Source organism: Mus musculus, chromosome 5 (assembly GCF_000001635.26).
Source record: "Mus musculus strain C57BL/6J chromosome 5, GRCm38.p6 C57BL/6J".
Lineage (NCBI taxonomy): Eukaryota > Metazoa > Chordata > Mammalia > Rodentia > Muridae > Mus > Mus musculus.
In genome coordinates, this window is record NC_000071.6 from 37,505,983 (window position 1) to 37,532,810 (window position 26,828).

Consider the following 26,828-nt stretch of genomic DNA (forward strand, 5'->3'; position numbering starts at 1 on the left):
ATTTGAAATCCTAGCACCTACATAAAAGCTAGAGTCCGAAACCCAAGCACTAAGTGGTAGTGGACAGAAGCAGAGCTTGGAGCTCACTGGACACTCTAACTGAATCCATGAACTCCAGGTTCAGAGAGAAATCCTGCATAAAAACAAGGTAGAAAGTGATGAAGGGGAACATTTGACACAAACCTCTGACCTCCACAGACATACCAACATACTTGCACATACACGCACATGCATACACACAGACACACAGAGAGAGACACACAGACACACATACACAGAGACACACAGGCACACACGCAGGCACAAACAGACACACACACACAGACACACAGACACACAGGCACACACATGCATACACACTCACATAGACACACAGTCACATTCATACACACATACACACACAGATATACACAGACTCCTACATGCCTACACACACTCACACAGAGACACACAGACACACAGGCACACACATGCATACACACTCACACAGATACACAGTCACATGCATACACACATACATACGCAGATATACACAGACTCCTACATGCCTACACACACTCACACAGAGACACACAGGCACAGACACACACACACACACACACACGCACAGAGACGCACACACGCAGGCATGCATGCATGCACGCACGCGCACCAAGATTAACATCTTGACATTGCAGTGTTTCTGAAGGACTGAAGAATTTACCATCTGGTCCTTCATAGAGGAGATCTCCTGAACTTCTTAGGAAACTTAGCCCCACAGAGCACAATCTGGGTGGGAGTAGGTTTCTAGAAAGTTCTATTTGATGCTGCCATGCTAGCAAAGAACCTCTCCAAACCAAGGAGCAATTTGTAAAGATGGGACTCTGCTCTATGGTCTCTGCATTTGGGAACCCTGCAAGGGGCCAACTACTTGTGTGCACACATAGAACCTGAGTGTCCTGGGAAAGGAGCAGTAGGTCTGTAACAGCAGGCTTCAGTCCCCAGCTTGCCGTGGCAGTGAAACCATAGATTTCAGAGAAACCACCCCTACAAACACACACACTCATTTAGAGTAAATGTCACAGCTGTGCTGAGGTGACTAATGACAGCGTTCTCGGAAGTCAAGAATAACTGCTCCCAAGTTGATCAAATATTAACTCTACCTGGGGAGATATGCAGGGTTATTGCTGATGCCAGCAATCTCCTCCAGGGGCAGGAGAGCAGCGCAGCATCTATATGTCAATTTTGATTTTCATCGAGCCTTTTCGAGCCTGTGAATGTTGATGAGCATTAAATAAACAGAGCCCCGCCACCAGGTTCATAGGGCCAGCCACGTGATCAAAGAGGTTGTGTGTAGAGAAGCCGAGGGAGCCCTAAGGGAAGGATGGACCTGATAACAAAGAAAATTAAAACAAGAGACAGAGGTTCCGGTGTCAGTGTGTGAAAATTAGGTCAGCAAACACTAGCTCCTTACCCAGAGTTTCTACCGGCAGCATCTCTCAAGGGGAAAAGAAGTGTGTCAGAAGTGTGATATAAGCACGTTTGAAAGTGTTAGAAGGAATCACACTATTTTCTCCAACGAATATACACAAATATTGCAGTTGGACAACTGATACACTATCAAGCCAGTTAAAAATTCTAGCATGGAGGGGGAGGGGATCCCAATGGCATGCCCCAGGCTGAGGAGTGATTTGGAGTTGATGCCTGCTGAGGGAGGGAAAGTCATTATTCTTTGGGTGGGTGGATACTGGTATATATTGTCCACGCCCCAATGGATGGTCCCACACTCACACACATATAGGTAGCATTAATTGGATTCCACGTGTTATACAAAATAAGAAGAGGATATGAAGTGCTGGGATGGAGATGTGTTTGGGAAGGGCCAGGAGGAGGGTGTGTGGTGGGTGTGATCAAGATACACTGAATATATGCATAGAATTTTCAAAGAATAAGTTTTTACAAGTACAAGAAAAAGTGTAGGGAAAGAATGACACTGGCTGTGGAGGCAGATGCACCAGTAGGAAACGATGAAGTGGGTGAGGCAGGAGGATCATGAGGATTGGGGTGACCTTTATTGGGTTGTGTGAATCAGAGAAGGTAACTGATCCAAGGATCATGAGCCTCATATCGCCAGTGGGGCCAGGACACAAACATAGCACTAAGACATGGTTGAGATAACAAAGGAGGCATGAGCGTCTGAACAGTGTCCTCACGTTCATATCCACCCCCAACCCAGGGCAGGAGCTTGTTTGGTTATGGAGCCTTGGCTGGCACACTCAGAGAAGGATCTAAACGTGAAATATGCTGGGCCTGTCCTGGACTCAGCAAAGCCTGTATTTCTAGCGTGGATGGAGACAGGGGTACACAGACAAGAAAAAAGTCAGCCTGCAGAGATGGACGGAGATCTGAGAGAGGCACTCATGTGCTTAAAATCCAGGGAAGAGTCCTTTCCAGAGCCACTGGGGGAAACATAGCCCTGGATGCACTTGGCTTTGGGCTTCAGACCTGGGAGAGAGGAGATTCCAAGTTTATAAGCCACCAACGATGTGGTGATCTGCTGTCTACCTTGGCACAGTGGAAGATAATTTGGTGGGAATGGGGCTTACCGTCAAGAGCCATATTAGAAAACCCCTGCTTACAGCATCTTGAACCATAAAAACAGGGTACCATTATGACTCTAGCTAAGGATTCGGATTGCCTGGGTCCAGAGACCCAGCCTTCTCTTGTGAGTTGGGCTATTCCTGTACCTCAGTTTCCTTTGCTGAATGGATTAAATAACAGGTGCCTAGAACATCATCCCCCTCCCACATTTGATATGTTCTTTATTTACATTTCAAATGTTTTCCCCTTTCCAGGTCTCCCCTCTGGAAACCCCCTATTCCATTCGTCCTCCCCATGCCTCTATAAGGGTGTTCCCCTAACTACCCACTCCCATCTTCTGGCCCTGGCATTCTCCTACACTGGGTTATCGATCACCCTCATTCCCAAGGGACTCTCCTCCCACTGATGTACAACAAGGCCATCCTCTGCCAAATATGCTGCTGGAGCCATGGGTCTGCCCCTCCATGAGTACTCTTTGGATGGTGGTCCAGTCCCTGGGAGCTCCAGGTGGTCTGGTCTGATGACACCGCTGCTCCCTCCATGGGGCTGCAAACCCCCTCAGCTCCTCCATTCCCTTTTCCAACTCCTCATTGCTTTTATGTCTGTTCTTAGCACAGAGCAGAGTCTCCAGTGTCTGGGGAGTCTCATTCTTCTCTGTTCCCCCAAGGATACAGAGAGTAAAACTGAACTGACTGATCGACTTGCACCTTAGGAGGGACCTAAGAGAAAGTATATGATAAATGACCAATGGCAACCTGGGACAGGTGCTTTAAAGAGAGTAAAGCAGGGTCTGGTGGAGATGGGTGGGGTCATGTGACAGGCAAGAAACAGGTTCTCCTCTTGTGAATGAGGCAGCCAGCATCCCAGAGGAAGAGGTGTACCCCTGCAATGGCTTCCATCCCTTGGAACATGACCAAGGTGATGGGTGGCCTTGGTTTGCTTTACTTATTTTATTTTTATTTTTTATGTATTTTACGTATATGGACACTTTGTCTGCATGTAGGCTGCACACCAGAAGACAGCCTCAGACCGTTGTAATGTGCCCTGTGGTTGCTGGAAATTGAACACAGGACTTTCAGAAAAGCAGTGAGTGCTTTTAACCACTGAGCCATCTGTCCAGCCCCATTTATGATATATGACAGAATATATGGAACTTCCTCTTCACCAGTTTGCCATCTTATTGCAGAATCTGCTGAGGCATATGCAGGAAGGGCCTGGACTGTCTTGGAAGCCACAGTGAGGCAGCTGTTCATGTGGGAGCCAACATGTGTGAACAAGGCCACAGGGCCAGGTCACGTAGGGGCCCCCAGGAGATGAAGTCTGCAGTCAGTACAGTTTTAAGATACAATGGCAGAATTTTGCTAAGCACCCTGAGAACTTGGGAGAAGACCCCAGGGTATACCCAACTGGCAGTTATGAGGCCCCAAGTTCAGGGTCTAGAAGAGATGGGCCTGCATTCTGGAATATAAGCACGGGTGATTGAAAATCTCCAAGTTAGTGGCCTTTACTTGTGGGGCTATATGACACCAGCCATGGGGGCCTGGGCATTGAAGTCTAGGCCTTGGCTTCCTCATCTGGAAAATGAGAAACAGCAGCTGCTGAAACTGTGGCTCCCAGGAGCCTTGGTCCAGTGTTCAGGGTGCCTTCCAGACCAAGAGCTGAAACAGGCAGGGACTGGGACTACAGGAGCCTTTTAAAGGTGCTTGGAAGAACTCCAGGGCAGGTTCTCCAGCTTTTAGAAAGTGAATTCAATTTTGTCGGGATGTGATTTTCTGGGAAGAGCATGGTTCAAGAGGTGGCGACATAGGGATGCCGGCAGAGCGGCTTGGGATTTAAGAGTGCTTTCTGGGCGGAGCCTCTTATCAGAGCTTCTTGTTCAGCCAGGTCCATTTCCTCTGTGTCTGTTTCTCACAGTGATTGTATCTCAGCTCTGGAGCATCACCCTGCTGATGCATGTCCAGAAAGGACAGGAGAAGGGTGGTGTCAACGGGGGTGGTTGTGATGGTATTTGCTGAGGACAAGCTCATCACTCTGAGCCAGGCAAGACGACACTCCAATGGAATGTATGCCTGAGAAGCTATCAAACCTGGGCTTGCCCTGAAATGAACCTTAACTCCTGCTCAGGAACATTGGAGAACATCAACCGTGCTTTCTTATTTTAAAAACAGCACAGATAGGTGGCCAAGGAGGGCAGGAGGCTGTTTCTGCCTCTTCTCTCTGCTGGGAATATTCTTAATACTCCATACTGGTGAGCTCAGGCAGTGATGGAGACAATCGAAAAGCCGAGAAGGGTTTTAATTTGCCTTTTCCTAATTGCTGAGGACATCCAACACTTTTTAAAGACTCTTTTTAAGTTCACTGTTCTACATACTAACTGGCTGGCAATCCTTAGGTCTGTCTCTGGGTCAGTGCTATCTGATTGGGTGAATGGTGAAGGGTTCTCAGTGGGAAACTTACATAGATGCTTTCTGATCTTTATTCTTACAACGAATCACTCTTTGAAACCCAGGATACTTTGTGTTTATCATTTCCCACATATCAAGTTGCATGTCTTTTAGACTATGACCCTATGGCTTCACAAAGTGCATCTGGGCCCCACTCTCCCCCCTTCCCTCTCATGGTTCTCTAGGGTCAACAGCCTTTGTAGGTTGATTCTGCTCTCTCTGCAAATCTAGTCTTAAAAATGAAAGAGTAACACCAAGACATGTATGCAAACTTTGAACATGTCGACTAAGAACAGTAAAGATAGGCACTAAGTATGCTGAGTGTGTGTGGAAAGCATCCGTGGCTGGCTTAGTGTGTAGAAGCAATTCTTTCAATGTACACAAGCTGTAGAGGGTGTAGTGCCTTACACATAGCACTAAGCCTTCCATGGCTGACCTCACTGTCCTCTTGTTCCATCCATGGTCAGGATCCACTTGAGGGTAGTGACTTCCTCAGCTATGCCAAGAGCAGCCACCACCTGTTGACACTAATTAGTTCAGCCCAAGAGCTTTGTCCAGCACTGGCTGGAGGTGAGCGGGGTGACTGAGGAAGGCGTACTTGCCTCCAAGCTTATCCCTAGCAATTCAAAGCTTTCAGAATGTGCAGATTAATCCAAGAATGTACTAGGACCAATGACTGCCCTCATGGATGAGGAGGACAAGTGTTTGTCTCTCTAGGCATAGAGAGGGAGGCACTTTGCTGTGAGCTTCCACAGATCCCATCCCAAGGTCAGGTTGCTTATTTCTATTTGTACTGAACATACTGAACTGAAGTGATCTGTGTCTGAGTCAGCCTGCTTCACCAGACCCAGAGCTCTTCAGGAGGAAGCCTCTACAGCAGCAGGCAAGCGACAGTGGGAAGTGGGTGGGTGGGTCTTTGCCAGGGGCCTTGCAACCACTGCTAGACAGCTGGAGCTGTGATTAATAGAAAGGTTTCACACTCAGGCACAGACCACTTCAGTCCAGAATGCTCAGTGCAAATCTCTATTCACACTGGCTCTGCATCCCATGGCCTTCTCCCTCAATCCTGTCCACCGTGACCTCATTCCCAACTCTCCCCTAGCTCAGATTCCATGGCTGAGGTCTAGTTTATCTCTTCCTAACTTTTAACTCTTTCCTGATCTCCCCATTAGAACCAAGACCCATTTAGAACCAGCTTCCTCACCCCCATCTCTCTCTCTCTCTCTCTCTCTCTCTCTCTCTCTCTCTCTCTCTCTCTCTCTCTTTCTCTCTCCTCCCCTCCCCTCCTCTCTCTCCTCCCCTCCCCTCCTCTCTCTCCTCCCCTCCCCTTCTCTCTCTCTCTTTCTCTCTCTCTCTCTCTCTCTCTCTCCTCTCCCCTCCTTCCCTCCCTCCCCTCCCCCCTCTCTGCTCAGCAAATGCTGCAGTCAGTCACCCTTCATCCCCTCCTCCTTTCCCTCATTAGTTCACAGCCAGTTGAACAACAGGTTCCCTTTCTTGCCCCGCAGAGCAGTGTTGCCTCTGGCATCCTGTGTGTCATCACAATACAGCAGCCATCCTCCACTCAAACCTTTCTCATTATTCACCTACTGAAGAAACCAGGAATGTCATGTGCCACTTAGGGAAGAGAGTTCTGAGCAGTGTTGCATATGATTGGGACTCTGAAAGCCTAGAAGAATGCACATGTCTGTACCTAGACTGTGGTTACTACTGATCTCAGGTATCCAATACAGCCTGAGGCTCCAAGGCAAGGCAGTGAGGCAGGTGGCTGAGCTGCAATACACTGGCAGGACGTTGTTTATCTAAACAGGAATGAAGATGTAGGAATACTAGGCAGAAGGAATTTTTCCTGTGGGGCCATCATGTATATTGTCTTTCCTACCTGGAATTATTATGTCAGACATGGGCAAACTTACAGAACCCACTACACACCTCCTAGTCCTGGTGACCTGGATCTGTCTCTCTGCATCTGCCTCCATCTGTCCCAGCCTGGGGTGAATCAGAGCTGAGCAGTTTCACCAGGGGCTTCAGTTTGCTGTACCCTTACCTGGGAAGGCTAGGCTCAAATATGCACAGATCGCTCCTTTCCCTAGGCTAATCCCCAGGTGGCTGTGGGTTAGCAGCATCAGGGGCTTCAGCTTTCCAGGCTAGTCACCACCTTCCATTCTGTAGGCAAGACAGACCTGCATTGTCTTCTAGGCCCAACAGGAAGTAATAAGCCTGCTCTATTCACAGGATGTTATGATTTGAATACCCCTCACCCCCCATCTCATGTTGAAAGGATTTGGAAGTCTTGACATGAGGTGAGGAGGGTGGTCTCCCTAGAGTTCAGGAGACCCAAGCCAATAGCTTGCTCAGCCTCCTCATGCACTTTTGTTGCATTGTGATGTAATACAAGCTTCTCATTAAATCACAGGGGTGTGGTGGCCAGCCCTGCTTTCTTTGGAAGCTGTGATTCGGCTTTTGAGGCCCTTGGACTCAGGGCCAGGGTCACTCAGTTTGACTGGCAAGAAGGAAGAGGGGGCATTTACCTCATGGCTCATGCGTGAATCCACATGGGTGATAGAGAAACAGATTGTCAGCTCAGGAGGACAGCATATAGACACCTCCAAAACCCCCACCTGTCCGTGGCTGACCACAGGATTCAGAGTGGTACCACAAAAGGGGGCTTTCTGCCCTAGGGAGCCTTGGCTTGCAAACAGAGCCTGTGTGGCACTCTCAATTTGAACTGATACCAAAAGGATTGCTATTTTTAGGCCCCAGATGCTGTCAGTTTTATCCACGAGGACATGCCGCTGAAATGTATGAGAGTTGCAGTCTTGGATGATCAGTGTTGGGAGTCACCTTTGGATTCTACCTAAAACCAACAAGCCCTAGGTCTCATAGTCTTTCCATGCTTCTGTTTCTTCATCTATAAAGTGGGCTAATCATTGTGTCTGCCTCCATAGGCAAGTGGGAGTTAGTGGAGCTGCCAGGAAACCCTGTGTGGAAAGGCACATTGGTTGGACATGAGTGTCCCATGACAAAGCAAGTGCTTTAGAAAGACCAAAGAGTGCTGGGTGGGTGGATGTGGTGACACAGGCCCATAATACAGCTTACTGGGGAAGTTGAGAAAGGGAAATTACAAGTTCAAGGTCATCCTGGATAATTTGGTGAGACTGTGTCTCAAAATAAAAATTACAAAGGGGGCTGGAGATGTAGCAAGTCCTGAGCTTGATGTCTCATAATGGGAGAAGAGACAGATGAGTCCCACCAGGCTTTTTAAGTAGAGAGACTGGGAGAAGTAACTGGACCAAGCCAGGCATGGGTGTGAAGTGGCTGATAACCCCAAGTTTCATGGAGGATTGTGGAGGGCAGCAGATTTGGTGATGACCTCAGGAGCGCACACCCACCTCCCTTGGGCCATGTTTGAGGAAAAGTTAGCCTCTAGAAGTTCAGATTCCATCCTAATTAGATGGAGGAGGCAGTGCCATTGATTCAGGCATTGACCACTTTGATCTCAGACACTTGTCAGTCTTTCCTTCTAACAAAGCAAAGGAGCAGCTCAACTGGTAAGTGATGCTATCTATCAATGACTACTGCCATGTTTCATTTTTATTACAGTGTGTGTGTGTGTGTGTGTGTGTGTGTGTGTGTGTGTGTGTGTGTGATGTGTGGAGTACAGAGGACAGCTTGTAACAACTCTGTTTTCTTCTACATGCAGGAACCCAGGAGCCCAACTCAGGTTGTCAGACTTAATGGCAAGCACCTATACCTACTAAGCCATCTTGCCAGCCTGACTAATACTATTTTGATTTAACCTGATATATGTCTGTAGTCTGAATACTAATATCCCCTAGTCACATTAAAAAAAAAAACCCTAATTCCCAATGCAATAAAACGAGGTGCAGGGTGGTGCGTGTGATTAGGACCTGTGGACTCCCTTTACTGAGAAATTAGTAACTTTCCTAAAGAGTTTGATGGAGCCTTTTCTCTTGGTGAAGACACAGAGACAAACAATCTATAGGAAAATACTGATTCTCTTGGCCTTGACCTTGACCTCCCCAGGCTCAAGAACTGTGAGCACTGCATTTCTCTTGTTTATAAACTATCTAGTCCAAGGTATAGCAGCCTGAACAAACTAAAACAAGCATATGGTATTCATAACAAACATAGCTGCCACTTTTCTAAAGAGCAGACTGACTGCATTTTTAGAACTAATTTGTCATAGCAAAAAATATTAAGACTAACAGAGAATATTAAGTAATCAGTTCCAGGAAATATGCAAATATGACAAGAATTTTAGTAGAGAATCTGCTGGGGTTTCTGCAACAAGTCACCACATTGGGTGGCTTTAAGAGATGACCGTTATTCTCTTAGTTTCTGATGGCTGGAGTTCAGTCTCGGGTGTCTGCAGGCCTATGCTTCTATTGAGGACTCTAAGAGTGAGTCCTTCCTGCCTCAATCAGTTTTGGATGGCCCCCAGAGCTCAGAGGCTTGTGGCAACACCCTTTTCACGGCACCTTCTTCCTTCTCTGTTCCGCTGATTCCTTTTCTCTTTCTTAAGGTCCCATTCACTGGAGCCTGGCCTTGCCTTATCTAGCATGACCTTGTTTACTCTCCATCTGAATTACATCAGCAAAGATGTAGTTCTATATGAGGTAATAGTTTGAGGTCTCAGACAGATGATAATTTGAGAAGAATACAATATGATCACTGTGGTAGTTTGAATGAAAATGGCCCCATGGACTCAGGAAGTGGCGTTATTAGAGGCGTGGCCATGAAGGAATTGTGTCCCAGGGAGTGAGTGGGCTTTGAGGTTTCAGATTCTCAAACCATGCCCAGTGTCATTATCTCTTCCAACTGTCTACTGATACAGATGTAGAACTACCTCTACAGGACCATGTCTGCCTGCATGCCACCATGCTTCCTATTATGATGATAATGGACTAAATCTCTGAACTGTAAACCAGCCGCAATTAAATGTTCTCCTTTATATGAATTGTCATGGTCATGGTGTCTCTTCATAGCAATAAAAACCCTAGCTAAGACAGTCAATGAGCCACTGAAAATAGGTCAGACATCGTGGGGACTGAGTCCACTTAGTAATCATGACATGGGACCAGAAAGAATTCATACAGGTTTAAACACTCTCGAGTTGCAGAAAGATGACCATTATGTGGAGGGAGAAGAACATAACCAGGTTCAAGGGGGATACTGGTTGGGAAGGATATGGTGGATATCAGAGGCCCCACCAGACAGAAGAAGTCAAGAAAGTTCACAGCCATGGTAGTTCAAGTCCTGGAAACCACTTGATGGTGCTCCCTTCTCAGAGATAGAGTTTGAATGAGACCCAGCCAGAGAAAGGAAGGATGGCGGTGTTGATGCTGGGCATGGTGTATTGTGTGTGCCTGGGAGATGTCCGGGTGGAGTTGGCCAACTGATAAACATGGAAGGAAGGAAAAGGGAGATTCACAATGGAGACACAGACATCACCTCCAGGCCTGTTTAGGGTTATCACAGGGCCTGACTAACACAGATCCACAGGCTATGTATGCATATGAATGGTCAAAAGCTGGGCTTCCTCTTTCTTTACTATCAGGGCTGCCTCCGCACAGGAGAACCAGGGCTCTAAAGTTTCTTCTGCTCTGGAAAGCCTGTCTGAGCTCCAGGCTGACTACAGTCATGACTTTCGATTATGTGAGTGAGATGATTGATTTATAGTTCAAACAAACAAACAAACAAACAAACAAACAAAAAGGACAATCTTTTCTAACCCCAGGTGTGGACTAGATGAGGCTCCCTACCAAGCTCTGTGTCTTCTGCTTCTTAGGGTCTTGGCTGTGGTCATGCCAATCTAAAAACTTTCCTAGGCCCGTAGGCTTTTTAAAGTGATCTCCACTGCTAGCACAGAACCTATTGCATAAATCAATCTAGTTGTGAATTGGTGGTACAGAGGGAGAAGTGGGGGAGCTTTAGTCCGAGAGACTCCCCTTCCTCATGCTGGGGCCTTGGGCTCAATGCATGTGGGTATAGTCATGATTGTAAGGGCAGCGATGAAGCTGAAATCTTATTAAACAGCTCACTGATCCAGAAAAGACGGGAATACAGCCATCATCTCCTTTCCAAACATTTGGAAGCTTTGAGTCCCATGTAAGATTAAATATTAATGACACTTTTCTTTGGATGATGGCAGTTCAAATAGCAATGACAATATCTCATAAGTAAGAAAGAGAAAGGGGCAGGGAGGAACCAGGAGTCCTGAGGTACTGAATACTGCAGGGCTCCTGAAGAGGGATCATATTTGGCAAAAATAACCAACCCATGCCTTAACTAGATGAAGACAGGATGAGGAGAGTGCCAGAATGCCCCAGTGATCCCTGTTAACAGCCCTGCTTAGAGTCAACCGGGAAGAGGAAATCAGTTGTTCAGATTGTCCCATGAGCATGTCTGTAGGGGGTTGTTTTGATTGCTAACTAATGTAGAAGGGCCCAGCCCTCCATGGGTCGCACCAGTCCTAGGCAAGGGGGCTCTGGGCTATTCAGGAAAGCTCTGCAAGCATGAGCCACAAGCATCATTTCTCCATGGGTTCTTCTTTGAGTTCCTACTCAAGTTCTTGTCCTCATTTCCCTCAGTGAGGGAATATGACCTGAAAGTGTAAGCCAAATAAACTCTTCTCTCTGCAAGTTGCTTCTGGTCATGGCATTTTATCACAGCAACAGAACAAAACTAGGATATGGGCCGTGGTATATTTCATGAAGTCTTTTTTTTTTGTCTTTTTTTATTATTGATATTTTCTTTATTTACATTTCAAATGTTATCCCCTTCCCTAGTTTACCCTCTGAAAACCCCCCATCCCCTCCCCACTCCCCCTGCTCACCAACCTACCCACTCCTGCTTCCTGGCCCTGACATTCCCCTATACTGGGGCATAGAACCTTCACAAGACCAAGGGGCCTCTGTAGGTACTGGTTAGTTTATATTATTGTTCCTCCTATGGGGCTGCAAACCCCTTCAGCTCCTTGGGTTCTTCCTCTAGCTCCTTCATTGGGGACCCTGTGCTCAGTTCAATGGATAGCTGTGAGCATCCACTTCTCTATTTATCAGGCCCTGGCAGAGCCTCTCAGGAGACAGCCATATCAGGCTCCTGTCATCAAGCTCTTGTTGGCATCCACAATAGTGTCTGGGTTTGGTGGTTGTTTATGGGATGGATCCCCAGCAAGTCTTGTTCTTACTAAACAGTTCAGAGGCCATTAAAACTCATGTCCAACCTTTGTCCTTCACAACACCTATTCTTCTGGCTGTCCTACTTGTGGGTCCTTTCTCTCCCATTCTCCAAATGAAAGCCCTGGTACCATATTCTATGCATGGGGTTGGCTGTGCTGTATAAGTTCCATGAACCAAGAACTGTAAGGGTCATAAAGATAATTTACCTGAAAACATTTATGCTGACTTTTGCCTCTATTCCAAATAGTTCTGAAAATTGGCTTAAGCTATACAAACCACCAATGGGCTTATACAGTAAATGTTAGCAAGAAGGTTGGGGAAGGTAGGGCACAGGCTCTCTGAAGTCCCTGTGCTGACTTTCCAAAGTGCTAGAAACATCTCTTAGCAGAGTTCAGCAACTATGTTCTGGGATCAAATTTATTTGTGTAAATAAAGTTTGATACGCATACTCTTATTCGTAATCATTCATTGATTCACCAGTAACATGGCTATTTTATGCTGCCATGCCCAGTGAGCCTACATTGTCCATCCTGGCCCTTCCTCTTACTGCCTAGTCCATTTGGTTTTATGTCATCCTCCCACCAACATCAGAGGGATCATGGAAGGGAGCAGACACAAGGCACATAGACTCTCCATGACTAGACCTAAGACAGGTCCTTCTGAGCTGTCTTATTAACTCCACTTCTTCTCAGACAGATCCTTGGCTTAAAAATGCTGACCATGATAGGTCAGTGTCCTGGTCAACTTGGCATAACTTGGAGTCCTATGAGAAGAGGAAATGTTGACTGAAGAATTGAATTACCCAGATCAGACTGAATTGGTCTACATCCTTGCTCGATACTCTTATTAAGAGATAATGAGAACCCACAGCAAGGTTACCAAGTTTTGACTGGCTGGTGTGGAGGATGGAAGGAAGGCCTTCTGAAGCCATGTGAGAGCTACCTGGTAGCGCAGATGCATGACATTCTGGTGACATGTCTGTTGCCTGCCCTCTGATGTTCTAAACAGCCAAAGTAAAAACAAGAATGGGAGATACAAGTGGATGGGCATGCATTAGGTTTGGCCTCTGAGACAGCAGTGGCTAAAGCAGATATTTATAATCATCTAGGGGCTGCTCTTTCGAAGATGGAGGAGCATCTAGGCATTGTGGTGTGTGTGGACAGATGCACTGTGCATTCTCAGCATGTTTCCATATTCTCTAGCATGGGGATGGATGCACCACATTATCGCATACCTCAATCCAAGTAGCAAGAAGTAAAGTTAGGAAGAGACAGCTTGGGGCCAAGAAAGTTCTAGAGTTTTTCTATGATGGTTCTGTGCATAATTCATGGCTGGGGATAGTTCCATGGTCATAGCTAAGACAGGGTCAGGTTGTGAATCATTGGTTCTAGCTGCCATGTGCCTTGCTGTAGTTCAATTCCAGAGATCTTGTGAAGGGCAGCAGGCTGAAGGAGTAGGGAGGGTCCTATCTCCATCTCAGTATAATGCAGTACAGGGGTGGGAAAATCTCCCATGGGCATTTGACACCTCTCAGTTGAGCCAGTGCCCTTTCTACAAGTGTGTACCAACAGCGAGTATTGGACTGCGTTTAGAATTGAAAACAGTAGAAAGAGAAAGAACTACACAGTGTTCCCACTGGATTTTCTATGAACTCTTTTGTGTCTGGTGACAGGTTTGACCATCAGCTACCACAACTGGCTAGATATGTAGTCTATTTGAACATGCTGCCATCCCTCTCTGCCTGAATATTTTCTTCCATGACTGGGAACACAAATAGTCCTCACCCATGGGCTGTCCCACACTTCAAGTGGGGAGTGCTCTGAATCTTAAAAGTCTTTGCATTTAAAGTAGACTAGACTGGGTTTGTAATTATCAAAATCTCCCGTCTTAAGTCATTGCTGTAACAGGATACCTGAAACCGGGTGGTTTATTTAGGAGAGAAGATTGTTTCACCCAGGGTTCTGGAAGTTGCAAATCCAGAATCAGGTAGCCACATGTGGTGAGGGCCTCCTGCTTCATCACAACATGGAGGATAGTAGACGGGCAAAAGATGCAGTTTTGTTCTGTGACATCCCAATCTGCTGGGAACCTGCTCAGTCCCACAAGAGTGGGACTTACCCTATGACAATCAACCCAGTTCTGAGACAGTGACACTGATTCTTTCACACAAAGGAGCCCTCAAGTCCCCAAAATGTACAAGATCTATCATTCCTCAACTTTGTTACATTAGGTTCTAAACTTCAATATGAGTTCTGGAGAGGGCAGACCATATTTCTGCTGTATTCCATCTTGGCAGCATAGTCACCATGGCACAAGGGGCATGGAATTAGAAACTATTTGATTTGCATGTCTCAGTGGCCCAGATTACGTAACACATTAGCCAAGGTCACATTTCCTACTTAAAAGTTGGCTGGTAGCCAGTCAAGTTCTGTAGCTGCACCATGTTGCTTTAAGCCATGTGTCAACACTCGGCTTGCATAAGCTGTCACATACTCTGCCCTGGTCATCCCTTCCCTCCTTCTTCCTATAGGATCCCCAGCCTCTGTTGAGATAGGGGTGCTATGTAGGGTGTGGGGGTGTTGGCCAACCAGATGGATGACGTCTCTAGATTCTTCATCTCTGAAGCCAGTTTCCTCGTCACTCTGCCCCCACCCCCACCTCTTGTTTCAGTTTTGACCTTGAAGGACACACAGTCTTGGCATCTTTACCCTTCCTTTTGTCAAATCAAAATCCATACAAAACGCTCTTCTTGAGTTGCCTATGGCCCGTTCTGATCTTGAGAGTAAATAGCCTCTCATCCCACATGGATGTAGCCATCTCCACAGTCTCACCAGAGCTGTGTGTGACATTTTTATTTCTGCTTCATCCCTAGAGGAAACAGGAGTGCTCCCAGAGAAGAAGGGTGACTTATTTTTCTTCTGAAAGTAAAATCTAGATGTAGTGTGAGAGGGAATCATGGGATGCTGGCTCAGAGAACTGCGGATTTAAGCTCTCCCAGTCAGTTCTCATGCACTCTATCAGTTTAGCTCCCAGGTCCACAATGTACACAGATGCACAAAGGAGAGGTTTGGATGGGCAGGTCTGGCAGGATGAGGGTCATACGCATAGAACCTTGGGGTGCTGTGAGCATGAGATTTGAAGCGACCCTCAGGGCCACAAGTAACACAGTGGAATCACATTTGCTCTTCAAATCTCGCAGACAAGGAACCTGGCTTTGGCTTAAGCAAAGACGAGGTCAGAAGGTAGACCCGTGTCATCTGCACAAAGTGCCAAGTGTTCCTGCTCATTACAAGCCATCATAGAGGCCATGGGAGACCAGATACAGCAACTACTACTGCAGCTGCCACATGGGGCTGAGTGACTTGACCACACATGTTTCTCCTCATACCAACATGTTTTGGTAGTCAAAGGCACTGTCTTCCTTCATGTGTCATCTCACCTCATGGTCTGTCACCTGGGATGTGCCATATGCTCACTCTACGAGGAAGAAAACAAGAGCCCAAGAGATCAATAGGCTTGCTCCTGTAACACGGAGAACAAGTGACCGGGCCCCGCTCCAGCCCATAGATGAATATCTTACTCTTCTTGCCACTCTCCAAGATGGTAAGCGCAAGAGGAGGGAACAGATGGGCTGAGCTGTGCTGGGACACACCTGCGTCTCAGCACCTGTGTCCTTTCTCTTATTAATCTTCACAGAAACTCTGGGGTTAGTTAAGGGAAGGAGAGCAGGACGGAAGGGATCGAGGTGGGTTTCCACAGTGAGGAGGGCTGGAGTGCGGCTCATCAGACCTGGTCCCTGCAGAGTAGGACTGGAAGTTTCCTAGTGTCACGCTTGCTTTCCACTGAGAGGTGACTCAGGTTCTTTTAAAATGAATGTGGTCTATGAACATGCATCGTGTGTGTGTGTGTGTGTGTGTGTGTGTGTGTGTGTGTGTGTGTGTGTGTGGGTGTGCACAGGTACATCTGTGGACATGTGTGGAGGCGTGAGGCTGATGTTGGGCATTTTTCTTAGTCACTCATCTATTTGAGACAATGTCTCTCACTGACCCTGAAGTTCACTGACTGGGCAACGCTGACGGACCAGTGAGTCCCATGGGTCCTCCTTTCCCCAGTGTTGGCATTATAGGCAATGCCTGCTTTTGTAGTAGCTTCTGAGGATCTGATCTCTGGTCCTCATGCTTGTGTGTCAAGCGCTTGATAAAGGCATCCCCGAGCACCTGTATGCACATCTCACAGAAACAAACCCAGGCAGGGGGACACATCAAAACTCTGCCCACAGACATTGCCCTCCCACGTTTCTACAAACAAGTTAACGAGGGCGTAGTCCTGAGTCAGCTCCTAAACTGGCTTCCTCACGGGCTGCCCTGGAAAGTCCCCATCCTCAGCAGTTTGAGTCTCAGCAGCTCACCCCAGAGATGGGCACACACACTCAGATTCCACTGACTCACTAATCAGTCCCTTTTGGAAAATGAGTAATATAGTCACAGAGACGATAAGCTCCTCTTAACTTTCCAATCTGCCACAAGAAATGTTGATAAATTCCACCGACTGCCGCAGGAACGTGCATATTCAGGCTTTGAGCTGAGGGTTTTCACACATAGACATCTCTTCAGCCCAGCAGCTCCTGTCCCTTCCTGCTACGGAACAGTGGGTGTGGGGCTTCTTAACCATGCAGGAGAACACAAGGAGTGGGGAAATGCCAAGGAATACTAAAATGCAAGTAATTGGCACTCTGAGTTCCACTTAGAGAAAAGCCAGAGGTTCTTACTGCCCCAACTAGCTCATTTCTAGAAATATCTAGAACTTACTGTGTACCAGGCAATGTTTAATGATGGCAAAGTAGAGTGCACAAATACCTCAAACTGTGGTGGGAGATAGCAGTCTGCTGTGTAAATATGGAACTTTCTAGATGTATGCAGAACTCAGTAGAGGCACAGAGGAGAGAGGGGATGACATTGTGTGGGGAAACTTCCTGATACAAATCTGTGTTTTGCTTTCTAAGAAGAATTGACTGGCATTGCTGAGAGGGCATTCAAGACAAGAAGATTTAACGGTGCACGGTAGTGCTGGCTGGGGCCTGTTTTCATGCTTCCTGTGGTTTCTTGCCCTCTTCCTCTGGGTGTTTTGAGAAACCCCTTTGCATTCACTGTGGTCCTACAAGGCTTCCATGAGTTCAGCCCACTCAGGTGTGGGTTGGTGGTGTCTGTTTGAAGTACACAGGAATTCATGTTGAGTAAGTCTCTCTCTCTCTCTCTCTGTGTGTGTGTGTGTGTGTGTGTGTGTGTGTGTGTGTGTGTGTGTGTGAGAGAGAGAGAGAGAGAGAGAGAGAGAGAGAGATAGACAGACAGACAGACAGACAGAGAGGTAGAGAGGCACAGAGAGAGAGAGAGGTAGAGAGGCACACACACACACACAGAGGAGAGAGAGAGAGAGAGAGAGAGAGAGAGAGAGAGAGAGAGAGAGAGAGAGAACACTCCTACTTGCTCCATGGGCATAGAGAAAGGAAGGGAGATACTCTCAGGAAATGTCTCATTGAATGTGAATATACCAAGAGGCAGTTTGGCTCCGTTGTAAGGACAATTATCTAATTATGAAAATTGAATTCTACGTTAAAATAACAGGATGAATACTTCAAAGGAACAGATCTAACCCAGCTAAACCTGCAGCTAACATGTGGCACAATTAGCAAGTGCATCAATTAATATTGAGACAAAGGGATAAGTCACAATAGAGTCTTGGGACTGCTTCTACTCCCATAATTCTTTGCCAGGCAGAAGAGTGCTACTGAGACATATATTTCATAATCTTGGCAAGCACATCATTTTGTCTTAGCCTCAAAACCTAAAGGTAAGTTTTGCAGGCAATTATGGCCATGGTTCTAGTGCCAAGGTCTAGTGTGCAACTCAAGTACAGCATTTGCCTCAAATCTCCAAAGAGACACACCACCAAGAACCTGGATTCTTAGTCCCATACTAGAGACAATCACAGGACTAAGCAGGGCAAACCCTGTGTGTGTGTTCTCATGAATGATTGGGTGGACATGTATGTTCATGTGTGTGGATGACAAGATGGACATTGCATACCTATCTTGATTGTTTCCCTCTTTATTTACCAGCTGATCTGGAAAAGAAGTGTAGTTGGATGGATGCATCAGGGGATGCATGGATGAACTGATACACGGGTAGGATGAATGGATGGGCAGAAGGAGAGATAAATGAGTGGATTTATGGCTGGATAAAGAGATGACTGGTGAGGTTAAGTGTATGAACACCTCAACCTCTCCTGCACTGCACGGGAGGCCAGGTCCAGCACAGAGAGACAATGCCAGGCTCCATCACAGGAGTCACCAAGCTCTAACCATGAGAAGATTTACCAGCTTCTCTTTCCCTCATCTTAGTCTTCACCTTATTTGGGAAATGACTTCTACAACCCCTGTGACAGTTGTTACAAGTGAAACCCACACTTGGTGACCTTGAGGCTCAGGTTCTGCACAAGGTGGCTTGAAGTAAGTCCAAGTAAAATATTCATTTGTCCATGACCTGTTAACCCTGTATTGGACCATGTCTTCCCATTGGAAAACATCTGCTACCAACTGCGCCAGTCATAGTTTCTCGTAGTTCCAAGGGTGGTTTTTCTACCATCCCAGGCAAGTGGTCTACATGCCTAACAGCCCACGTCTTAGACGGCCAGGAACGCAGTGTTCCCCTCCCCTCATCTCTTCTGATCCATATCCACCTCATCCTTGCATTTCCCTCACTTCTAGCATGGAGGTGTGAGAGGCTGTATCAAAGTGTAGTATTTGTATGTGTACATACAACCACTAACATATATACATGCACACATACAGACATGTGTGTCTTACAAGGTGATGGGAAGAACTCCAGTATGGTTATTATTCTGTGGAATTATCCCTTCAAAGCTTTATTTTTTTCAAGAGAACATCTGTTGGGGGTTGGGGTCTAATTGTTTCTGTCTTAACACCCAAGCTTTGGGATTTTCCCATCATGGGGTGTTGAGTGTCTGGGTGAGATGCAGACTGTTCCACTCCACTCAGCAAAGGCCTCAGCCATGGGGCAATCACAGAAATAATGCTTTAAAAACGTTCGTGTTCTCCCAATATGCTGACATTTCAGAAAACGCTGACCCGCTTTGCTGCCACCTCGTTCTCTGTCTTCCTTTGGAACATCTTCTGTGAATTAGCCTCTGATTCATTGGGCTTTTGCAGAGATCTGTTCTCTGCCCCCAGATTTCACCCCATGTCCTTTGTCATCAAGTTGAGACCTGCCCTATTTCAAAAATTTATTATCTAACATAAACACTCTCTACCCAATTGCAGATGCAATTTGTACCCAGGGGATGGGACAACCCTTCTAAGGATAAATTGGATTCTCGTGTATCTCACTTCTCAGTCTGCACGAAGCCATAAATCTTCAGAACGCTGGCCTGGAACAAAGGAATCACAGCCCTGCACTTTGAAATAAGTTACCCCTGAAATACAATTAGAATCTTCGTCCCAAATGACAGTCTACAGGACTATATATAAATATAGTATTCATATATATATACATATATGTACATACATTATATATACATATAATATATATATATATATATAATTTTTGTAATTGCTATGACACTAAAGGATAGATCATTGGGAATAACAAGGATGAGGTCTTAACTGCCATTCTTGGCCACTTAGTTTTACTACAATTGAGGGAGAAGAGATGGAGCTGCTAAGGTTATAAAAACAGGTTATGGCAGTTTTATCTAATGTTGATTAATTCATATATCATTGATTAATATAATTATTGTATATGCTTTCTACAGGATTGTTCATAGCATATTGGGATGGGTTCTGTAAGAATATTTTCTGAACATAATTATCTTCCCATTCTCTGCTCTTCCTTTGTCTCTTCTCCCTCTCTCTGGTTCCCTTTGTTCTTCCAGGTAATTTTGCTTGTCCATCCACGCTACATATGCATAAATGCTGTTTTGTATCTGTATAAAATCTGAGTGGAACCTATAGTAATTGTCTTCCTGAGTCTGGCTTTATTCACTCTGCATGATAATTTCCAGTCAGTTGGATCATTTTCCTGTGAGTGACAGTTTTATTCTACACCTGAATAAAATTTTATCGTATATATCACAATTTCTCTACCCATCCTTCTGTTGATAGGCTGGCTTCATTTCATTTCTTGGCTACCGTGAGAAGTGTATCAATAAACATGGGAGTTTAAGTACCTTTGTGGTGTGCCCAGGTGTGGTATAGCTGGGCCACATGGCAGATCTAATTTTTGTCTTTGAGGCACCTCCACCCTGTTCTCCACAGTGTCTGGTCTCATTTACATTCCTATCAACAGTGTACTGGGGTTTCCTCCTTTGTCCCTCTCTCCTTCCTGTCCGTAGCTTTATGCCAAGTGATAGTTTATGTTTGCTGAGTGACCACCATTCTGACCAGCATGAGGTCCACTCCCAATGTGATCTCCCTGACAGCTGGAGCCACTAATAGGATTCTCCTATGTTTATCACTGACCTTGTTGAAGGGCTCAGGACCAGCTATGTACACTATGGCATGCGGCCTGCATTAAATACGCAAGGCAGTCACATGCAACCGTGCTGTCTGCCCAAAGACTGTGCTTCTCCCTTAGTAAGAAGACTCATTCTTCTCCGCTCCATCCATCGGAGAGATGGCAACTCATTAAAGTGAAATTCAACATAAAAGAGGCAAAGCAGGGAAACTACACAGATTCTCCCTGCAACCTCGACACATCAGGAAGCCGCCCTTGCTGCTTTCTACTAAACTCCAGGCATTCCTTTACATAGTCATGCAATTTATATGCTATAATCGTCTCTGAATTGTGTAGAAAGGGTACGCAGCACCCACTGGAGCATCTTAATCTCACGGTCTCTTAAAAGGGTGTGCACAGCACTAGGCAATGTTTCCCCTCAGGTTATTTTCAAATTATTGGTTATTACAAGCGGTGCTATGACAAATAGCCCTAGGCTTGAAACGTTAGAAGCAAGCAGGGCTGGAGCTTTAAGAGTCCATTCTGGTAAGTGAAATTTGTTGGTAAATAATGAACGTGTAAAGGGTGGTTAACACTTATGAATATGTAGAAGGTGCTTGATTCTTACATGGCCAAATGTCTTTTCAGAGGTTTGCAATGACTTGGGCCACCACCAGCACACACACATTCAGGGTTCTCAAAGAACATTTCTCTGGAGTGCTTCACACCAGCAGACATCTTCTTTTCCACCTAGGTAAAGCACACTGAAAGCACCCTCCCTTCTCCCGAGTGTCCTTGATCCTCAGGCCCAGATCTTCCCCTTGCTGTCTGAAGTCTTTGGGATTGTGAGCTGGCGTCAGCAGAACACTGCTAAGCCAGCTGAGACCACTCTGAGCCTCAGTAGGCACTCAGGGACGCCTTAGGCCAGGAGGAGGCCACCCTTTTATGTGGGTATCCATTTTCAATTCACTATCTGGCACACAGAAAGTGCTATTTAATGTAGACTGAGTGACTGGATGTGACCCTAATATTTGGTTTATTGAAGAGACTGCCAGGGAGAAAAAAAAATCCTCTGCCTGAGCAAACGATTTGGGTTCCTTGGGTCTCTCTAGGTCATTAACTCAGAGTGTGTGCACTTACTAAACACCTACTGTGTTTCATGACCTGTACTGGGCTAACACTGAATGGCTGCACCTGGGAACTTAACATTGCGTTCATCGTCTGTCCTTAAGGGCTTCCCTAAAATGTGAGCAGAGCTCCTGTGGGTGCTCGGAGTAGTGGGTGCTGCCCTTCTCTCTTGGGAGTAGTAATGAGGGTTTTCATGTAGCTCATGAGGGCTGTTCTATTCTCTGTCTTACCTGCCCCTGTCCCATTCTGGGACTTTAGGGTCTATGTCTAGCAATGTCTCTGAGACTCTGAGCCGGTTTGGGAAAGAGATCATTTACTACACACAAGGAGCACAAGGAATGGCTCCGAGAGTTCCCAAACACTGCATGCAGTGGATGGAAGGAGCTCCTTCCATGATCCAGGGGTGGTGGTGTAGGCCTGCAGTGTCAACACTCAGGAGACTTAGGCAGGGTGATCATGAGTTCAAGGCTAGCTTGGACTACACAGGGAGATTCTGCCTCTAAAAGACAAAACAAATAGTTCCTCTCCTTCCCGTCAAAGCTGCCTGGATAGCCAACAGAGGGCAGCTCACCCCCACTCCCAGCAGCCTTTACCAAAAGTCGGGTGCTCACACCCAGACCCCAGAGCCAGAGGGCCCACATTCTAAAGCCAGCATGGTGAGAGTCTTGAGCTACCATTCCCCATTGATAATCTCCATTGCCGCGCTCTTCCCCCTTCTGCTTCTCCTCCAACTTCCCTTATAACTCTCCCAGCATCTCCTCCTCCTTCAACCAACTCCTCTTTTGAACATTGAAGGAGACAAACAGTTCTCAGACTTTGTAACAACACAGCAGCAGTCCCTTCCACTGCCCCATCCCCCCACCCCAGCCTTCTCCAGCTTAGACTATAACCGCAGCAATGAGCTGCGTGCTGCGAATACCCGCTCTGCCTTCAGCCTGTTCACTTCAGGCCACTGCTGCCTTCCCACTGAAGACGAGCATCTGAAGGATGTCTTCTCTGTCCTTCCGACGCGCTCACTATCCCTGTTTTCTTATTGAAGCAATATTAGTATTAGTTTTAATTAGTACTAGTGATGGTTTTAATTAGTATTTATTAGAATTAACATTATTTACTAGTGTTAGCATTAATAATTGAGACTGAGTCTCACTTTGTGCAACTGGCTGGTCGAGAACTTAACTATGTTAACCAGGCAGGATGTGAACCCAGAGGTTTGCCTGCTTCTGCCTCCTGAGCAGGGTTAAAGTTATGTGCCACAGAACCTGGCATTTTTTTTTATAAGGATCTATTTACATGTCTGTGCATGTATACACAGGCATATGGTGTGTGTGTGTGTGTGTGTGCGTGTGAGTGAGAGAGACAGACAGACAGAGACAGAGAGAGACAGCGACACAGAGACACGGAGAGACAGAGAGACAGAGAGAGAAAACTTCCGGGAGTTGATTCTTTCCTTTTTCCTGGTGATTGAACTCAGGTCATCAGGCCCAGTAGCAGGTACCCTACCCACTGGGTTGTCCTACCAGCCCTCAAAGGAGTGCTGCATTTTGGCTAGCTCACTTTTCAGGAAATTCTGATGAGGCATCAAATGCAAAATGAGCAAGCAGGGAGCTGCAGTGCCTGTGAATGGTGAGCCTAGGTGATTCTTAGAGTAAAGAACTGTCTTACTCGTTAGTCACTGAGTTTTAAAAAGTGAATTTCTCACCACCTCAATTCCAAAATCCTTACTAAATACTTCTGAATTAAAAAAAAATACACACGGATAAAATCTATTCTCTAGGATATTGGTTATAGTTATTTTGATGGTTTCGGACCTACTGTTCATTCCTAATTTTCCCCCTATTTGAGTATTGTTTAATTTTCTTTTAAATGATATTTATTCTTGTGTGTGTGTGTGTGTGTGTGTGTGTGACCTGTGGGAGTTGGTTTTCTCCTTATACCGCATGGGTCCTGAGAAATGAGACCACTGTCAAGTTTAGCTGCTGCAGGACCTTTACCTACTCAGCCATCTTGCTTGCCTCCCGTCTGATGTAGTGTCTAGATTGTAACATGGGAAGATTTCCCCCAGACATCTGATAGTCCTTCCTTCCTTGTTATGAGCCAGCTGGGAATTGATAAGGATGCGTGGGGACCCTAAGAGAGAGTCTACGGCGTCCCAGGAATCCTCTGAGGTCACAGTCTCTGCTCTCGCCTGCATCCATGTCCACTGAAGTCACTGGGGTTGCCTGCTTAGAGGATGAGTGCCCAGCCGCATCCGGCTGACGGGCCGAATTCTCTCAGCATTTGGTGACATCTAGGTGACCTACGTATGGTAGGATGGCACCTGGCTAGGGCCGTGTGCATTAGCACAGTTCTGTGCTATTACTCTCCTCTTCTGCTTGCTGACTAGCCTGGAGAGAGAGACACTGTGAGACCTCAAGATGACCCGCTCCTCAACCCTTCCTGGGGGTTATCAGCCACTGCCTCTTGTTTTAGCCGCTTTTGACTCTTCCCACCCTTCCTTCCACAGGGATTTCTGGGGATGGCTGAGCCTTCTGGAGGCTTCTGTAGTGTCTAGCAATTTTGACTCCCTGAGAACTAAGGGTTAATTTTTGTCATGTTCTCCACATCTTCCTGGCTCTCTCTCTAGTGCCTTGGGATGGTCTCCTTCAGTTTTCTCCATTGTTATGAACTTTAAAACAACAACAACCCTTCCTGTCATTTAACATGTAGAGAAGTGTGTGTGAGCGAGGGTAGGGGTGGGGTTTCTGTGGGGTGGGGTGGAAGGTGTATTTAATCTACCTTCCTGACCAAGAAGTCCAAGACCTTGCCCTTTCCAGGTTTTTCTAAAACTTTCTAAGTTAGAAGAGGATGATAAGGACACGGTGTGACCATGGGTGACCACATGTAAACCCCACCCTCCCCCCCCCCCCCGCCAGTTCCTCCCTGTGGTCCGTAAGAAGATACCATGAATCCCACCATTACTTTCCTGAGCCCCTCCCAGAACTGCTGCTTCTTCCTCATTGTGATGCGGCTGGGCACAAGCCTGAAGACTAAGGTACTCACTTCATCATGGGGCTGCTAATTGAGGTGCCCCACAGAGCACAATGTCATTTTCCTAAAGCCCAAGACCAACTCTGACTGCCGAAGAGGAAGCCTGTACAAAGCACCGCACCGAGCACAGCACTGGCTTCAAAGGACAGAAGGGAAGAGTAAACTCATCACTCCCAACGAACAAATAGGGCAATGCTCCATCCCTGCTGATCTGATGTTTCTGGAGCCTGTTCATTCCTAGCTTGACGTTCATGTGGAAGGCCTTTCTACATGGGTATCCAACATGCATCCAGCTAGGAGCTGATATGGAACAAGAAGGGTTTAAGGACTCAGAACTAGATTCTATGGTATCCCAGACAACCCCTGATGTCACAATCTCTCCTCCAGGCTCAGTTACACCATTTGAAGTCACCCCAAACACCTTTGGATAGAGAAGCTAAGAATGAGTGCCAGCCCTGTACTCTATCAATAATACAAAATGGACAGGCAGCTGTCGTGGTCCATCTCCATTCAAGAGACATGGTCGTCTGCCCTCTGCCGAGAATGCAAAGACAGTATCAAAGCTCTTTAGCATTTTGTTGTCCCCACTGCACTGTAGCTTCTTTTCTGCCACTACCCACTGCACCTGTCACCTGCCGCCTGTCACCGTCCTTGTCTCCGACTGGCAGTATTACCTGTGGATGATGTGGTACCTCTGCAGGTACTCCAGAGCCAGGGCCAGCTCACAGATGTACAGCTTCACGGTCCCCTCTGTGAAGTGCACATTCTGCTGTAGGTGGTAGCGCAGGTCCCCACCCAGCAGCAGGTCCACCACCATGAACATGTCTTCCTCATCCTGGAAGGAGTACCTAGGGACACAGAAGGACACAGGTTAGGGGGGAAACATCTCTAGTGTCCTCAGGGTTAACACTCCATTTTACAGTCAGATGGAATGAGGCCCAGAGGGATGCTGATGCTGCCTATAGCAGCATGCTGTGGGAGGTGAGAAGCAGAAGGCTTTCCAATCCCATTCTGCCTCTGCACTGTGGGGGTCACTCTATTTCTTACATTAAGGCAAGTTTGAGTCCCAACATTAATCTCCAGACTGTCAGGTAAACAGCCTCTTTACTGGCTGGATGCTCGTGGTTTTTAGCTCATGCTTTAACTCCATGTTGTTACAGCATGTTTCTGGGAGGGTCCCCAAAGACCTATGTTTTGGAGGCTTAATGACAGGCCTATGGCATGATTGGAAGGTGATGGAACCTTGCAACCACAGATTGAAGTCTCTGAAAGTCTGAGCCAACACAAACCTTTCTTCCTTTAAAGTTGATTAGCTCAGGTATTTTGTCACAGCAATGGGAAGCTGACTAACACACGCAATTACAAGCTATTTGTAGTCCATAGTTCTGGAGACACATCTTTCTCCCCAGCAATCCCCATACCCTCTGCACACCCTGCTGCTCTCCACAGGAAATTCACTCCCAGAATCTGTGAGCACAGCGATGGTCTATAACACCCAAGCCTGGATATTTAAGATAACTGACAATTTTTGCTCTCCTGACTCTTGGACTCTGGCCAGATCCTAACCCAATATTCACTAGCCAGTGGGTTACAGCCAAGTCTCCACTGTTGGCTAATATCTAGGCCAGCCCTTTGTGAACTACCGTGCACCTGAGGCAGTTCTAGATAACCTCAGAGAAAACAAGAGAACTGCTCAGTGAGGCCCGGCTGGCTATAGAACATGAGCCTGAAATACCTTGGTGATTTTAAGACTTTAGATCTTCATGTGGTATTTAATTTAATTTAATTTTTATTTTTTGTCTTTGAAGCAAGAGAAAACTTGAACTCATTTTTAAATGCCAGTATATAGAAGAGCCAGCACATATGTGAGAATCCACAAGTATCTCTCAAGAGGTGGCCTCATAAGATCAGGCATGACAGATCACCCTGTATAATGCAGA

At 46.5% G+C, this 26,828-nt stretch overlaps 1 protein-coding gene across 1 annotated transcript in view; it reads right to left on the bottom strand.

Moving 5' to 3' along the window:
* Stk32b (serine/threonine kinase 32B) overlaps positions 1-26,828 on the bottom strand; it is a 270,329-nt gene that overhangs the window by 59,158 nt on the left and 184,343 nt on the right. Inside the window, exon 4 of the mRNA NM_022416.2 lies at positions 25,563-25,736. Coding sequence (NP_071861.1) covers positions 25,563-25,736 — 174 coding nt within the window. The remainder of the gene's footprint in view (positions 1-25,562; positions 25,737-26,828) is intronic.